This window comes from Athene cunicularia (genome assembly GCF_003259725.1).
Source record: "Athene cunicularia isolate RWA chromosome 1 unlocalized genomic scaffold, athCun1 chr1_part1, whole genome shotgun sequence".
Taxonomy (NCBI): Eukaryota; Metazoa; Chordata; class Aves; order Strigiformes; family Strigidae; genus Athene; species Athene cunicularia.
The window spans coordinates 78,672,478-78,690,872 of record NW_020799091.1 but is presented as its reverse complement, the minus strand read 5'-3'; the positions used below and the strand labels follow the sequence as shown (position 1 = coordinate 78,690,872).

General features: G+C 36.4%; 1 protein-coding gene across 5 annotated transcripts in view; it reads right to left on the bottom strand.

Annotated features, from left to right (window-relative positions):
- Nucleotides 1-6,770: 6,770 nt before the first annotated feature.
- The window catches only part of MSL3 (MSL complex subunit 3), a 20,767-nt gene continuing 9,142 nt past the window's right edge, over nt 6,771-18,395 (bottom strand). Inside the window, exons 12-14 of one of the 5 annotated variants that reach the window (XM_026850669.1) lie at nt 18,167-18,251; nt 11,634-11,700; nt 7,648-7,750 (exon numbers count right to left, since the gene is read on the bottom strand). In XM_026850669.1, coding sequence (XP_026706470.1) covers nt 11,658-11,700; nt 18,167-18,251 — 128 coding nt within the window. In that variant the 3' untranslated portion in view covers nt 7,648-7,750; nt 11,634-11,657. Of the gene's footprint in view, nt 7,751-11,633; nt 11,701-16,231; nt 16,655-17,231; nt 17,658-18,166; nt 18,252-18,395 lie in introns of those variants that run through there. The other 4 variants (XR_003398632.1, XM_026850660.1, XM_026850680.1 and 1 more) reach the window with 4 other exon arrangements.

Sequence of the window (18,395 nt, the reverse complement as noted above, 5' to 3'; positions counted from 1 at the left end):
GTCTAGCAACATAAACAAAATATTAGTCTTGCACATACAGTGTAGAAACAGTGGAGATCTCATCTTGCTTCCTGTTTTCTTCCGATGCATGATTTCATCAACTTCATCATCATGCACAGGGTAATGCTGTTACTATGGTAAACAATTTATCTCTCTCATTTTATTAATAGTCATTCCAAACAAGTAAAAAAAATTGAATCTACAAATTTAGATTTATGCCTTTGGCAATGGAAGACTGTTTTGTAGATTAGCAGATATAACTGCCCTACCCAGAAAACCTTGGTATCTGAGGCTTGTGTTATGTTTGCACAGATGTTCACAAATAAATTCAGTCTCTGATTATTTTCAGATTAATGGCATCCTGCTCTATTAGAGCATTGCCAAATCATCATTTTATTGCCAGTCTTGTAAGGTTTTGTGCTTTTTTTTTTTCTAAAGCTCCATCTCTAAAAGACACGTGACTAGCCAAAACCCTCAGTTTTCCTTTCTAAAGTCTCAAGCAAGCCTTGTCGCAAGCTTGACTCACGTTACCCTAGGGGCCCAAAGAACAGGAGTTAATCTTCACATTTTCTTAATCACTCTCAAGACTTTTAAGGGTCTGACTCATGATTTCTAATGCCTACAGTTGGCAATACTGCATATACATTACATGTGTCATATCATCCATCTGCCAGTAAGCAAAATCTTTACAAAATGTCCAATTAGTTACTACTCACACTATTTCTAATAAATTATTTTTAAAAGTACAAAACTGCAATGCCAAAGAAGTTATATCACTGCAGTAATCACAGCAACAGAAAATAAATTCCTCATTAATCTGATAAAAAACAATTAGTAAAATCTACCTCCTACTCAGTTATGCATGTGAAACCTAAACAGAACTACTTCAGATTTCTTAACTCAGCAGCCTACAAAACAGAAGGTTGTAAGCCATGAAAACTCTTACTAAATATCAACTATGGAAGCATTACTGTACTGCTGTCGTTAAAATACAAGTATAAGAGGCAACTTGTTAAAGATTATTCCATCGGAGGAGTCTCTCATGACATGCTTACTGATGCTCCCAGCGGAACACCATGAGAACCTTCTGTGTGGGCTGAAGGCACTTCGTGAAGAGCTGCAGGTTATCTCTATCCTTCCACTGAGACTGACACCTTTGCCAGGTCAGCCACATGGCAGCAGATTTGTTGTATACTGTATTTCTAAGAAGATTCTGCAAAAAGAAAGGCAGAATATCTCTTTGCTCGTAACATAGGATGATAGCAAAATATTACGTTTTGATTACTCGGGTTTATTTTAATCAATTTTACACATTAGAAAGGTCCTCATTTACCATACTTGGCATCAAGGAACCAAGACAAATCAGAGCGCCACATTTAAAATAGAAGACGTATAAATACATACAGTAGAACTAATTTCAGGCATATTTAAATTATGCAATAAATTGACTAGGTATTCACACCATTTGATTCACCTGACTCTTTCATTTTAGCTCTACTTTTGAGCCTACAAATGAAATCGTGATTATATTTTACACATATTTGATGATTACACCTCAAAAGGAAATCAGAAACATCTACACACTTAAGAAAACTATTTGCAACTTGCTTAGTCTGAATCAGAACCATTCTCCTCTTTTCCACAAATCTCATAAACACGTTCCTGTAATTTTCTATACTACTAGAAAAATACAAGCAAGTAAAGAAGAAAGGAAGTAAAGAAAGGAAGTACTTGGGAGATATCTTTGTTTCAAGGACTTTAAAGATTAGTAACTTAATTATCAGACTGGAAATTATTAATAGCTTATAATTAAAGACTAGAAAAAGTTTAATAAATTGAACATCTACTCAACTTTAACTGATACTAGAGGCAGAATCAGTATGTTACTGCTGTGATGGAAATGTCTGCTGTTCATTTTGCCAGGAACTAAGATTTGTCTCTACATTTCTTGCTATATAAACACACTTTGTTTTCTGGCATCACACTGAAATATCCCCATGAACATATTGTATGATTCAACACTTTTAATACCTGTGTTGCCTTCCAGTATCTTGTGTTGGTAAGGGGAAAAAAAAAAAAAAAAAAAAGTCATTCTCAAACCCTCCACCATTTCTAGCAACAAAACAGCAGAGAAATTACTCGATTCCTTTGCAGACATTTTTAAAGGTCTATATTAGTGCCAGGATTTATCAGTTTGCATCTCACAGGCTTGTTCATTCTCTTTATGATGTTATCTACTTCACATGATGTGAGCAACCACTCCCAACTGACATACGGGAGGAACAATATGTGTTTTTTTTCCCTTTTTCTTTTTTAACAGATTTCTCCTTTTCATCTTTGTGCACGTGCTTATACTTCACTGATTTTATTCAGCTTGCTATAATTCTTAGCCTTAATGCAAAAAAGTCATCTGCTATATGAATTAGACAGGGAAAATACATAATGCATGCAATAGGGAGGATGCATTGAGTTAGATCTTAGTAAGCATCTACATCTGCCACTCAGTCATTGCTGATAGCATTTTCCCGAGGCAATATATATTCCAAACTTTGTTTTGGGAGTTGGAGGGAGGGGGTGCTGTTGAAGTAAAAAAAAAAAACCCACACCAAAAATTGAGACAGAAACACTGCAGTGGTACCTCTCACTGTAGAAGTATAGTACCTGCATTCACTAATTTCATACAGAAAAATGATACAGCTACACAAAAAACCTAAAAATCCCTGCAAATTCATTGCTTCATAAGCAAGTGAAAAAATTGGCTATGTGAACAGATCAAGGTTGTACTGATTATAGTCAAACACATTACAAAAGTAACATATCATCTAGAATCATTGTTCCAGGGAACCTCATTACACTGAGAGGTATTTACGTAGAAAAATAAATAGATAACTGGACTTGTTAAATGCAATCACCTCATATCATAAAGGAGATTCTACTGTACATGGGACAAAAATACTTCTTGATATGTTTGGCCTCAGTATGCTTGCATTGCAGCTATTTGGTATTTTTTCCTTGAATTTAGAGACTAGAGTTTTTGTGCTCAGGAGGACAAACTTGCCTTCCAACTCTGCTAATAGATCAAGAAGTTAAAAGTGATCAAACGTGCACTAAGCCAAAAGTTAAGATGTGGCTGTCTGTCCAAGACTTGTCAGCACTGTGCTTTTGTACAGCTAACTACCACAATAAAGGCTTGACTTGAGACTCAGATAAGGATAATGCATGTTGCTTCCTTCCCCCCTGCCCTGAAAAAGCTTATTTCCACCCCAGTGTATGTACTTTTGGGAGACATGCTTAAGACTCCAGAGGAAAAAAAGTATCATTTTCAAGAAATGAAGGATTTAATATATACTTATATATTTAAACTGCAATAACAATCTCTCCAGTGTATTTCCCAAATGTCTTGATAACACTTTTTATGATGCAAACATGAAAAGCAGTAACAGCTTTTTATTTCCAATCAGCGTTTTATTTCCTCTTTGACTGCAGACATTCCTCTCGAGATAATCCAGAACAAGGTCATCCTGAACTACTGTTTGACAAGTTTCCACTATACATTTCCAAAATAATGCCTGACCACACACAAGATGTTAGCCCACACCAAATGCCAAGTGACACCCTAACATCTGCATAGGCTTGCTTTCAGAACAGGACATGGAACATACTTGAAACTACCACCTGGTCACATCTGCCTCTGTCATCTCGATGGAAGAGGACACTACATGAAAGCCTGAGCTTTGAAACAGGAGCTTGAAAAACGCAACACCACAGTAGCAAAATGAAAGCAATGCAGTAACTCTAGATAATGCACATGAAAGAACAGTATGATCTTTTTTTTTCTTTTTTGGACCATGGTAGGTACAGTCTAAAATTAGCAATAAAATGGAAGAATATTAAAGTTACATTCTGTTAATACATTCTTCTTCAGTAATACCAGGTTGGAAGGTACCTCAAGGATCACCCAGTCCAACCTCACTCAGCAAAAGCATGGTCTAAACAAGATGGCCCAGCACCCTGTCTGGCTGAATATTAGAAGTGTCCAATGTTGGGGAATCCACCCCTTCCCTGGGGAAGAGTGTTCCAGTGACTGATTATTTTCACTGTGAAAAATTTCCCTTGTGTCCAATTTGTAGCTCCCTAAGAGTAACTTGTACCCATCACCCCTCGTCTTTTCTATGTGAATCCTTGTAAAAAGGAGTCTCTATCTTCTTTGAAGCCACCCCTTTAAACACTGGAACATGGTGATAAGGTCTCCCCTAAGCTTTCTCTTCAAGGTTGAACAAGCCCAGTTCTCTTAGCCTTTCTTCATATGCCAGGTTTCCCCAATCCCTTTGTCTTTGTGGTTCTTCTCTGGACCCTCTCCAGCCTGTCCACATCTTTTTTTGCACAGTGGGGACTAAAACTGAACACAGGATTCCAGGTGTGGCCTGACAAACACTGTAATCTTTACATACAGTCAATTCCATACTTCTGTGGCACAGTGTCAAGTTACTCAGGTACCTTCATGCTCACGAAGTCGAAGCAGGTACTGAAATCGGTAGTATTTGTGCAAACTGAGCACCTCAGGTACTTACACCGCAGCACGCTTTATGTGCTATATCAGCTGCATTACTGCTTCTAATCCCAGGATGCAATTGCTCTCCTCTGCCTTCTCCCAGGAACAGTCATATTCAAAACTCTACACCAGACCTCATGTTGGAGCAGCCTACTCTTGAAGGCAAGTGCAAGGGCTTGCCTTCAGCATAGAGATTTACCAATTTAAGTATGCACTATACACTGCTATAATTTCCTTAAATACACAAAAAAAACCCCTGATTTGGAAACATAGCACATGTGCATCACGGAAACAGCTATGCCGGTGTAACCTATTACTGCCCATTAAACTGCTTTCTCAGCTCAACTCCTCCTCTGCAGGAGACTCTCTCTGAAGTCTGCTGGCAGGCTTGCTCATGTGAATGCTCCCTAGCCTGCTTCAGTCAGTTTTTCACATTTCTCTAGCTAACGTAAGCCATTTTGACTGAATCAGGTTGGTAAACATTGATATGAGTAGCTCTACAAACAGAAACCAAGGAATGATGAACAGCTAAGGGCAGAACCCTCTTTCATCAGCTCAGATAGATATGAATCCCATCAAAAATCACGTCGAGGACATTCAAAGAGTTAGAGAATTGCGTCAGCAGTATAACTATACTACGAAGCTTCCCCTAACCACGTGAGTCCTTGAATATTTTATTCAAAGTGAATTTTGAAGACCACACTGGTAAGTCTCTATATATTTTAAGACCAGTAAAAACTACCCTCTTATACAATCTGATTCAAGTTTTTGCAACTCTCTTGCACTGCTTCAGCTAAAAAAAACCCCAACAAAACAACAAAACTAACAAAAAACAAACCAACAACCACAAAACCAGGAATAGGAAAGCAGTAGAAGAAGAGTGACAGTAGGGAGGGGGAACGTCAAAGATGCACGTTACTGTAATTGAATATGTAAATCTAAACTTTTTTAATTCAAAGAGATAGCGTTCAGGGAAGAAACGTCAATTCAAAGTGTCAAGAAACGCAAAAGAGTGATACTTTTGAGAAAAGTTTTTTGGTTATGCCAGCAAGATAGCTTGTAATATTATATCCAACAGCAGCTTCAAGAGAATTTTACAAAAAGTCTGTTCACATAAAGACTATGCTAATTGGACCTTCAGAATTCCTTCCCCACATGTCTTCTGAGAACTCTCACAATATATCAGCAAGACAGACAGGATTAATAACCCCCACATGCAGAAATTGTCATTTTAACAGTTAAACAGTCACACAATAAGGTTTAAACTCTGTTCATAACTTGCCTTATACTCACAGGTACCAAGAGTGGAACAAAACAAGATTTTCTGTATTATACACACTCTAACATTCCTGCAATAGAAAGGACTGAGAATGGAGTTTCAGGCAGTATTCCAAGATTAATTTCTTGTCAGATAGCCATTAGTGTTTTGTTGAATCATCTATTTAGAAAAACAGGATCTAAGCCTACAATGAAACATGTTTGCAAAGTGGATGTGGATCTACTTGGATTCTGCTAGAGATTCAAAACTTCTGTAATTTGAAGACAACTAAAGCTTACAAATATTTTTGGCACAACAGAAATGCACTAAAAAAGAGCAGTACTACTAAATGGTAACCTTCGGCAATAATGATCACCACATCTCCATGCATCCATGCAAACATTCGTTTAACAACCATTACATTTAACAGACTTTATTTCTAAAAAGCAGAACCTAAACTGCTAAAACCAAGGTAACCCTTTTCAGTTTAAAAGCTTTAACACACCAGTATACTCTGAAATGTGAGTGACAAAGAATGCCAACAATAGGTTTCAGATGTCCTTTGACCTCTTAGACTGAGCTTGCCTTTTACATTTGAAAGACAATTCCTCCCAACTACTAGTTTCTGCAAATCTGGGAGGAATATGTTGAGTTTTGCATTACAGGTAAGTGTTCTAATGGACGTTTTCTGAACTAGGAAGGATTACAGAGTGATTACTGCAGTAGTCCATGAGACCTGAGTCCTATTTTCTCCCAGTGCTTTTAAAATGAATCTGTCTTCACACAGCAGGGGATTCTGAAGGCCAGAGTTCTAAGTGATGGACAAGGTTTTAATGACAATCAAGATAAGAATTATATTTCAATTAATTTCTACTGAATATGTTCAGGTCTCACTGAATTCCTATTTTCAGAGTTGAAGTGTTTAAAACTGTCTAAAGAGGCATCTTTCAAGTCTGTAAAAGGTCCCACTTCATTATATGCACACTTAGCAATCTCAAAAATACTAATCAAGCACAAACAAGACATTTTAGTCAAAATCACACATTTACACAGCAGCCACTGTGAACTTTATTAAGACAAGAAGTGTTTGCCAGTTAAACTGCCATCACTTTATTGACTTCTCCGCTTACTTGTAGAAAATCAGTTCTGTCATAATGGCTCTGGAAATCATTTATTGCCAGGTAAATGTTGAATCACTGGCAATGTATGCTCCTCTTGGAAGTCTGGCAGCCTTACCATGAAAAGAGCTACATCTCTGCAAAATGCAAAGTAAGCAACACATCTTTCATTCAAACAACAAAGTCATTCTTGAGGCAGATGTCGAGCTAGCCAAACAGCAGAAACAGCTTTACATCAAGCAATCTTTGCTATTGTGACAGTTCCACAAAATGAAGTGCAATTTGTGAGGAAAAAATCCATAAGGTACCAGTTATGCATTCTCTTCATGTAACTGTGTAGTCAAGTCTTATTTCTCTGGCTGGAGAGGTTGAGCTAAAATGAAACACAGCATGTTGATCTATCTTCATGAAAGTGTCCTGTTGCTAATGCATCTGCTTTTGCCTCTCTTCCTCTTTAGCAGTCCTATGCATTAGAAGTCAGAACAAGGCTGCTTCATTCATCTGAAGTCAAGAGTTATATTTAATCCTCTAAGTAACTCACAACGCAGTCTATACACAGCTCAAAGTAAGTTCTCCATTTTTAAGTAGTCCAACCATCACAGAAGTTATCTATTCCATCAACTCCAGAAGTTGTTTTAATTCCTTTTTTCATCGTGTAGCCACGTGGCAAAACAGCACTGTCATGGGCTACGTATAGTAGGATTTAATCTTCATTAATAGCTTCAATAGATGGCTCGAGGATTTTTAGTACTATAGTAGGCTTCACATGCAGCTACATAAGCAGATTCTGGGAAGAAATCATCATGGTATTCTGCTAAAAACCTGAGAAGAAAGGACACCAAAAAATAACAGAACATGAAACATTTAAGAGAAAAGCTATTTTCAAATTAATTTTTAAGCTCAGCAAAACCACAGTCTGGGAATTAAGAATTATTACACTTTTAAATTCGGCATACAAAAGGCTTGCCCTATTTTTACAAGTTTTACATAGTGAGAACCAGCCTTTCCCTATCATTCTCAAATTCAAATAGTGTTGAAATTTGCTCAAGTGCAATAAAAAAAATCTGACAGTTGAAGCTTAAAAAAATCTGAAAGTTGAAGCTACACTCAGAAAAGAATGCAAAGAACTATCACAGAAGAAAAAAAAGCGATCTTTCTGCAACTTCTGTCAGTCACCTACTGAGCATATTATTTTCATTTATGTCAAAACCAGGATTTTCAGTTAACCACTATGTCAGTATCTTATAAAATGGCCAGTAACCATAAAATCAAACTGTATCTTTTAGGGTAATTAAACTATGATTTCTTCTTTCATGTGCCTGTGTATTTAGGGTCTCCACCCCTCATATCTGATTTAAATACGGCTCTCAAAGACAAATACACATCCTTTGCAAATCCAGTTCCCTAATTTCAATTTCTGCAAGCTGGTCTTAAAATATTATTCAAATAGCCAAGCACCCAATATCTTATTGTGTCTTCCTGCTCTGCTAACCAACATACAACCCTTTCTTTGGTTTAGGACTGAAAATGAAAATAAACCATGCTGTTACTAATATCAGTAACAAACAGCTAAAATGACTGTAAGCACTCTGCTCTTCCCTTTGTATACAAACATACCAGGTGTACAAACGGGGGCAAAAGGGCAAAATGGTTCTTAAGCCCTAAAGTACACAATCAAGCTGTACTTCAGAACAAAACACAGACCTTCAAAAATACCTGGATATTAAAGATCAGCATCAATAAACATGGCAAAATATTAGGTACAGGTTCTCCAAGTTAAGAGTAGGAAGCAACAGAAAACAATGTCATTTGCAGAATCTGGCTTCTCTCAAGAATCACTGGCTAGTGAGATGATTTCACTATCAGAAGCTAAAAATACCAGTTTTGAATAACCAATACTCTGGACATCGAAATTCCAAATTTTTAAAAAAATGTACAGGTGAATTCAATTAAAACCATAGTGTTTCTCTAACCTCACTCACAGTTATACTGCCTGAACTACGGATGCATGTCCTTTGATCTTAAGAGAGCCAAAGCAAAGAGCAGTGACAAGATTCTTTACATAATGCCATCCAAATTTAATCAGAATTTATTAATAACTGAGAGCTCATACAGAAAGGTTACAGCACAAAAACAGAGATAAATGAAAAAAGATTGATTTTTCCCACACACATACAATCCTTGTACTTAAATGTGGGCAAACAAGTGCTCAACTGGAGGAATAAATGGTTACTTCCTACTAATTCTAAGAAAAGCAGTGAGAAATACAAGCTTCTTTTTTTTTTTTTTTTTTTTTTTTTTTTTTTTTTTTTTTTTTTTTTTTTTTTTTTTTTTAAGAAATCAATCCTTTGGTGTGTCACCATTTGTTTAGAAGGCATTTTGCCAGCTTCCTCCTCACTTGCTTATTTCATAGGAGTTCTGTAATTAACAGCATAGAGGGGATCTAGGGTGGTTTCTGATGTAAAACATTTCAAGTTTAAGACACACAAGTGAACTGGCTGGAGAACTAATACACTTCCAGAAGATTAAATGGCAGCTGGTTTTTGTTTTTAAATATTACCTAAGGAATTGAGCAGAAAAGGCTCCGTTACATGACCCGTAACAGTGTCTAATCAAGCACATAATTTCTGGCAATATTCAGCTGAGCAGGTACTGCCAAAAGGGAGAAAGATCTCTCTTCTGTTTAAAGCAAGGATCCAACTGGCTCTGCCAGACTGACACCACATAAGCTATCATAATAAATGTTTAAGAGCTAAGTAAATTTAAAGTTCTACACAGCCTTCATTCACGCAATCCTAAGTGCATTAAATACTTTAGCATACTTTTTACCTATAAGTATTCATACTGTGCTAGTTTCTCACTGGGTCCAACAGCAGCTTCCAATTTTATTAAATAGCACAAAGCAAAAAAGATTACATAATTAAAGTTGAGAGATAGTTTATTTTAAAAGTCTTTGAAAACTATTTTTCTAAATCAAATAAGTTGGTTTTAATATCACAGCATGTTACAGTCGTATTATACCAATTTTCTATTCACAGAAATAAAGGCATTTAAATAAATGAAAAAAACAGCAGTGAAATATTTTCCCCTGAAAGAACAAAAGAGTCACAATCAGTGCAGCAAAATACTAAGCAGTGAATCTAAATGAGTTAAACTTTGGCAAAAGAATAAATCATTAGAAAATAGTTTTATTTTTTCTTGCACTAAAAAAGGACAAATCTAGATTTGAACCACCAATTTGATTAATATACTGTTTAAATCACACCATTTAAAAAAAAAAAATTACTGGCTCTTGTCATTAAAACCATTCACCACCTACTCTTCTAGGCTTACCAGGCCATAAATTCTCTAATATTTATAAATATTTTTTTTCATGAGACTGATACTCCTTCAAAACTAATCCGCACAATCAGATTCTCCTAATATTCACTGAAACATGTCATTGATTTGTACTAAACACCCACACCCCCCCCACACCCCCGGTACTCTAAGAGAACCACTACAGAAGAAATTACAGCAATTTAGAAGCTAATAAAATACCAGTCATCAACTGCTATGACCTCTGACTGTATTTAGCAACAAATCACTTTCTGGGATGTACGGGGTTGGTGTGAAGTGAGTATGAGAAGGCCTAAAATTTAACAGACTTGAGTCTAACTTTTAACATACTTAGACTGCACAATATTAAGATGAGCCACAAACAGAATTTCATTAATAATTCTTCATTAACACACATTGATGACTTTGAGAGACAAACAGTGAATACAAACTTAAGATCAAATTCTCAGTGTCATTGGCTAACATTCCGTAAAACACAGTACCAAGTGCTAGATCATACAAGGCAGTGTATTTTAAAAGAACAATAAAACAAACGAACCTGTAGAGGACATTGGGTAGCTGACAGTTCCAAGAATTTTAAGGGCAAGTAATGGGAAACAGGTTCTCTTACAAATTTCCTGACATTTGCTTAAGATCATCAGTCATAAATGCCAGTGTGGTTCAAGCTAAAATGACAGCTGGTAAAGATGAGAAATTTTAGTTGAGATGCTTGTAGCACAGCCACAACTCAAAAAAAAAAAAAAAAAAAAAAAAAGACAGGCAGAATGCATGCAGTCAAATGTACATCTCTGTTCTTAATGTAACAGTTGTGAAAAGCAAACACAAATTACTCCCTGCAGAGAAGTGGGAGGAAACAGGCAAAAGAACACAAGGTCAGCTTCTGTCCCAATTCCTTGTATATCCGTATACAAAGAGCAGTGGCCCTTCTAAAGCTGCTTTCTATTCAAACTACATCTCAGTGCAGAAAGCTGGCACAGAAATATTAGGAGTCTGATAAGACTCAGCTACTGGGTATTTCACTAATGCTTTGCTCTTGGAAAAGCATTTTTCACAGAGTTCACATGCATACACCTACAGTGAAACTGCTTGCGAGTAACTGAGTTTTGAGATGCACAGTCCACACAAACACCCTGATGTAAGACTGCACACAGTTTTTTCATCATGAACATCTACAAAAAGTTACTTATGCTCAGAACACAGAGATAACAGGGCAATGCAGCTATTTCACTCTTTACCTCAGATTCCCAGAAGATCAACACTTCAGAAAGGATTAGAGGGTATGGAGAGAAGGGAGACAGATATGTGGGCAACCTAGCTTGAAGAAATCCTGTGTTGTGATCTTCAGGTGTAGCAGTCCTTAGCTTACCTTAGGTGACTTCAAGCAATAGCCTCACAAATAAACTACCATCTGGCTGAGAATTACACAGGCAGATCTACCAAAAAGTGGCACAGAATTATCATTAACCAAGTTAAAAGGCCACCTGACATATTATGTCAGGAATGTTTCTCAGACTCACTGAATTAACATCAGTTTTAAGAGCATCATCTAGTAGCAAAAACAACCTTGTCTTAGCAGTATCAACACAACCTACTGCCTGAAGAGTCTCTGTATGGAGAAAAATACTCTTCTAAACATCAGCTACCATCACAGGAAAAACTTCAAGGATGGCCTGAAAAGTGTGAAAAATATGAAGAACGGAAAACCTTAATTTTAAGAAAGACCATCTCAGCCATAAAGGTATAAGAGTACAGAGTTAAAAGGAAGTTTTCAGGAAGATGACATCTTAGGCACTTTTGCTACAGCTTCAAGTTCTTAGGAGGTAAGTAGTTCCTTTGATGAGATCAGTGGCCTGGGCTAAATGCTGTCTGAAAGGCAATTGTAATGATCTACCTAAAGGAATTTGCTTAAAGCACATGATGGGTCCTAAGTCTATGAGTCACCTCATCAAAAGAAATGTCATTTGCAGATTAAGAAGCTATCTCCTCTCCAAGACTACTACTCAAATGCAGGATTTGAAAGATAAAAGGTTTCATTTCACACAAAAGCATATGACACAACCTGCCCCCATCCCCTCCAATGACAGGCATGTTTCCATCTGGAAGTCTGTTTAGGGCAAAAGCTTGCCAAAGTTCATCATAACCCCAGAACAAGCGAAGTCAAAAGCTTCAGATATTTATTCTGATATCCAGTGTCTCAAGAACCATGCCAAAGTAACCAACAGGCTTGTTTTGTTGACTGCATTCTTGTCACTCATCCACAGACAGAAACCAAGATCATCTTCCTTGGTCTTTAAAGGGCAAGAGTGCAGTGAACTCTGAAGATGTCAAGTTGCCAACGTAACATTTCAGGTAATCAGGCTGAGTGAGTGAAAATTAGAATTGGGAACTTCCAGTAGACTTTTTGGGAAAACAGTCCTACACGAGCTCAACACAAGAGTCCTTAGCTGGTCTTGAGGATGAAGACCCACTTTTGGCAAGAACAGCACAGATCCCAGAATCAACTCCTAGAGCCACATTCCAAAAAAACTACCATAACACTTAATGTTTTGGGCAATCCCTCACTTTACATACAAGATCCAAAACTCTGCTATTATGATTAGGAATATGCTCCTCATTCAAACATCAGGCACCTGATGACTGGGTAAGCAAGAAGGAAGAGAAGCAATGCACATGCTGCTATTTCAGGAAGTATTTTTGACAAAGTAACCAAACCTTAGTCAAGAACAATAAGCACATACGAGCAGATTCTGCAGACCAATCAGACAGCAAAAGCCTACTGAAAGTAAGAACCCGTACAATACCAGGTACTCACTAAGAAGCTTTCAACATAAGGTGTCAAAAGTTTGAGAGGACCCAAAGTGGCAGTTATCTTTCTACCCACTCAATGAATACAGTAAAGCCCAAATACAACTGTAATAATGCCCTAAAATAAGGGATATACATTCACTGTGCAAGTAGAATTCCTTCACTTCAAAGTGTTTCAAAACTTACCTTTTCATGCACCTAAACCCACACCTGTCAACTGACACTCAGAACCTTGATTTTCTCACATTTAGGCTCCAACTCCATAAAGTTTTCTAGTATATCATAATTGCTGTGCTGCACAGGTATTTTTTGTCAAGTAATCAGTTAACCCCAAAAGGGAAAGGGGCAAATAGAAATGCCCTAACAAAAATAACAAACAGAAGCAGAATTGCATTCTCTGTTATCTTTCAAAAGGCGATTTTTAATCAGTTAGCATCTGGCAAATTTATTAAGTCACAATAAGGAGGAACTCTGTCACAAGCAACTTCACCTAAATAAAGATGTTTTCTATTTCATTCACCATGTGCAATGCTTCATTTTTTCATTCTCAGAAAGCCACTAATAATGTCTCATTAATTGCACATTAGCACAGACTAGTGGTCATAATTCACCACTGCAATTACATATCAAAGTTACTACATTCAAAATGTTGTGCCTTCAAAATCAGAGATCTACTACTTAAGGTTACTTCAAACAACTCAGCATCTTTCTATATACACATTTTATTACCACAACCCCCTCTAATTTGGTCATATTCTGATTTGGCTTCCTTCTCATAGAATACTCAACAGTATTCAAATACTTTTCTACCCATGGAAAAGAGTGGTACAATAGATACAAGCAGGTTGTAAAACATCAGGGAAAAAATGAGATCTAAAAGGAAAGAGTCAACAAACAGGATATACTAAGTTTGATATATCAGTGGGTTTTTAACAAAACCAAAGTCTTTGACCATTAAGAATGTAGTTTTCTATAATCTGAAATACTACCTATTGGCCTCATCTGAAAAAGTGTATCAGAAATTTTAGAAGTATTATTTTAGAAACATTTCAACACTTACTCATTCTTCCATACTTCTTGAAAGTCAAAATACCTATAGCTTTCTGAAGTGCTGTACCATTTTGTTTTGCCTTTTTTTTTTTTATTAAAATGCAAACGGCATTGACTGAAATAGTGTTGCTGTTCTAAAACCAGACATGTTATATGCTCCCAATTTTTAAATATCTCCTACCGGCCATCAGTCCTGAAAAGTGACGCCCCAGATCCCAAAAGTTTTCCAAGTCAAGGTCGTGTTCAAATCAAAGGAAAAAAGCAAAACAAAAAAATGGCACCTTCTTGTCTATCATTTCTCATCACTTAAGCTGCCTCTGGAGGCATGCTAAGCACCTCACAATACAGCGAATTTGTAAAAGACTGCACATACAGCATTTTATTAAAAATATAGATGAAATAATGGAATTGGTTAAAAGGCAATACTTACTCTATCTCAAAAACTATTAACAGGCAAGAAAATTTAATCAGGTGTCCTTTGCTAGTAAGATTACCAATTAGTAGGAACCAGTTACGGTGCCACCTTCCACTGCTTGCTCCTGAAAATTAAACTCAAACTGTAAGTGAAATTCAGTGAAACCAACTTGTGAGTTTGCCACTAAACATCCATTTCAGACTGTTATTCTTCTGTAAGTATTATGAATTCACAGAATCATCTACATTGGAAAAGACCTTGAAGATCATCCAGTCCAACCATTAACCTAACACTGACAGTTCCCAACTACACCATATCCCTCAGCGCTATGTCGACTACACACCTCAGGGATGGGGACTCCACCACCTCCCTGGGCAGCCCATTCCAACACCTAACAACCCCTTCTGTAAAGAAATGCTTCCTAATATCCAGTCTAAACCTTCCCTGGTACAACTTGAGGCCATTACCTCTTGTACTGTCATTTAGTACTTGGTTAAAGAGACTCATCCCCAGCTCTCTGCAACCTCCTTTCAAGGTAGTTATAGAAGGCTATGAGGGCTCCCCTGAGCCTCCTCTTCTCCAGACTAAACAACTCCAGTTCCCTCAGCTGCTCCTGTAAGATTAAATTTAAAGTGAAGACTAAGAGTTTTGTATTTAGAGAAATTACTTTTTTTTTTTTTTTTTATGGCAAATTCTGTAATTGAGAAAACTTTCATGTTCTCCATGAAGAAATTTTCATTATGCACAGCTGTAGAAAGCTGCACTAAGCGCAAAGGGTAAGCTTCTACTTAATAACAAACTCAAAAAGATGTATTTCATATATCCCTTAAAAATGTGTTGTCTAGGAAACTGAGATCAATCTTGTCTAGCAGCAATCTGAGGGCATGACTGGAAAATATTACCCACGTAGCATCTCAAAGTAAATTTAATGCATCTGTCAAGTACTGAGTAAACTCAGTAAAACAAGCTTCTAGATGAAGTGTTCTATTAAATAAGTCTCAGTTTCTCAGCCCATACAAGATTAATAGTACAAATGCTAAATGAAACTGTAAATTTTAGCCATAAAATCATAATATAAAATTAAATCAGTAACTGTGCCAGAACTAAATCTTTGTGTACCACATGAAAGTTTTTCGCAAAAATACATAAAACTACTTATGCTTGAACTATTCCACCTAGAATTCAAAGAAGATTCACAAAGTTCTATTAATGTGAACAGACAGCATCAATACGTTGTCTGCTATTAGAAAAAGAAAAGGAGAGTACATCAGCTTGTCACTTGAGCAATTCACTAGAAGTCAGGCAGTCTTAAGTAAACTCACTGCTATCATCTAATGCATACAGACTGTGTTGGATAGTTCTTACCTTTCAAAAGATAAGCCAGAACAGAACCAATATTTATTTTTAATAAACATCCATTAATCCTTTCATTCCCAAAAAGGAAAAGACAGAATGTGAAAACTGAAGAACTAGTACAAAATGTCACCTCAGCCTCAATTTTTCTCTTGTGATGAGAAACAGATAATGCAGAAATGATAATCAAGTCTGAACAAGTTTCTAGAAAATATAATTGTTTGACCACTTTCCATGATATACAGGACAAAAAGAAATAACCAAATGAAAGACATCCTAAAGTCCCACAAATACATGTTAAAAAAAAAACCAAAAAAAACCACTCATAATTTGCACTGGTTTCTACATTACCTATTTGAACACACAGTAGCATATCTGGTAAGGAAACTAGTCTATTTATGACAAAGCTACCTAAAGACTGAATACTTCCTATAGCAGTAACTGTAGCTTGGAAGCTTTTTCAGGAAGGCTCTCAATTTGATAAGCTCTGACAAAACCATAGAAATCATTATTTCAGCACAGTAAAGAAGCTTCAAGAACAGCATCAGCAAAACATAAATGACACTGGCTTAGAAAGCACTTAAAAAAAGCCACACAGCCCTTGAATATTCTGTACCAGATAAGTGACAGCCGCACTATGCTTGCCTTGGGGGGCCCATTTTGGTTTAGCTGTAGTCTGGTCTTGAGGACTGAATGCCCCCTAGTACTGAAGCACACTCCTGGTTGTTTTCCAAAAGGAATTCAGCCTGTGCACTCAGAGCACTCTGCAATGCAACACAAAGCATAGTAAGTGGGAACTACCAAGAGATTTGCTTCAAAAGCACAGTTCTATGTGACCTAAAAATGCTGATGTGGAAATACCTTCTGCCTTTTTTTTTAAATCTGTATTTCTAGATGACTGCACATTTCAACAAGATGGTCAGATGGAAAAATAAGACCCATATGGATCCTACCACAAAAACTTTCAGTTTAATCACCTCCCAACGTATAGGGAGTGGGGGACAGGTTTCCTCCTTCCCACTATTCCACTCCACCACAGACTGAGTATGAAGAAACTGCATTTAAGATGCTAAAGAATGCTCTGACCAACACAGAAGAATCCAAACAGGCAGAGATCTGATAAAACCTGATTTGATCCACAGTGAGTTAAGCACCTTAAGTAAGAGTCACTCGAAGCAAAAATATGTTTCCAACAATAACAACTCATGCTGTCCTGTTTAACTTAAAGATATTTTGAATACTAACAAGGATCTGACAAAATAAAGATGTAAAAAAAAAAAAAAAAAAAAAAAATCAGTAAAAATTGAAAATTAAATGCTTTGAGAGAAAAGTTTTATATTGTAGAAAATTCAACATTTAAGACACCTTTCATTTTAAATTAACAATTAAAGTAAAAGCATTTTAAAACTTTCATCTCCCAGATCTCTAACAGGACTTTTAATATGCTACTGCCACATTATGTTACTTTTCTGTATGTGGTTACTTAAGAGTCTTTGACCAAAACTAAGTTTAGGAGTTCCACATTTGTTTCGGATGTTCACCATTTATAAGACTTTCTCCTGTAAATTTTCCTTGGGAAATTTAAGTTTCCATGTATTGCTGCTGCATAACACAGTGACACGCTAGATATCTAACTACCACTACAATGCCACATAGAGACATTAACTAGAGTACCTGACAAATGATCATAGTGCAGGTATATGACCATAGTGACTCCAGCCATGGAGCTAGCATGGTCAGAAAGAGTTTGGGTTCCTCTACAAGCCACTGCAATGCATAACAGAAAAACTTTTCTGTTTAAATGTCAATTAAGACAGACTTTTTTTTAAATAAACAAACCAGAATAACCAAGCATAATTAAAAACACATTTTAAACCACAAGCTTCTCTCCTGCTAATATCGATGCAGTATCAAAACTCTCAGACTGTGCTCTCAAATAATGCAGAACATGTATCTCTTTGTAAAATACGCTTCTTAACCAAGTCAGACTTGTCATTCTATACATACTAGCAAATAAACTTTTACACTTCAGTTCTCTATCACTGTATTTATCAAAACTTTAAGTAGGAAGTTCAGGTTCCCTTCAATTTGAATTTCAGAATCAAAATTCTTGTATTAATCTTTATTTAAATTATTATTAAAATCTCATATTAATTTTATCATATGCTTGTAGTTACAGAAAATAAACAATTTATTTTAAAAACCCTTTGACATTACAGGACACTTAGATCTATGTAACAATACAAACACCACTAAGGTACATTGTGTCACATTACCTCAGAAACATTTCGAAGTGTTTAACTAAAGCCTTCAGGTTTTTGTCAGGAAAGCACATCTTCCCCAGTATTTCTGGTAGCTTCACTGTAAATAAGATAAGTAATGTCTACACTTGTATTTTCAAAAGGAATTTCTAGTTACTTTTATCCACTATACAGTTAAGAATGTAAAAATTTCTTCTCCCTGAAGCCTCCACTTTTTTTTTTTTTTTTTTTTTTTTTTTTTTTT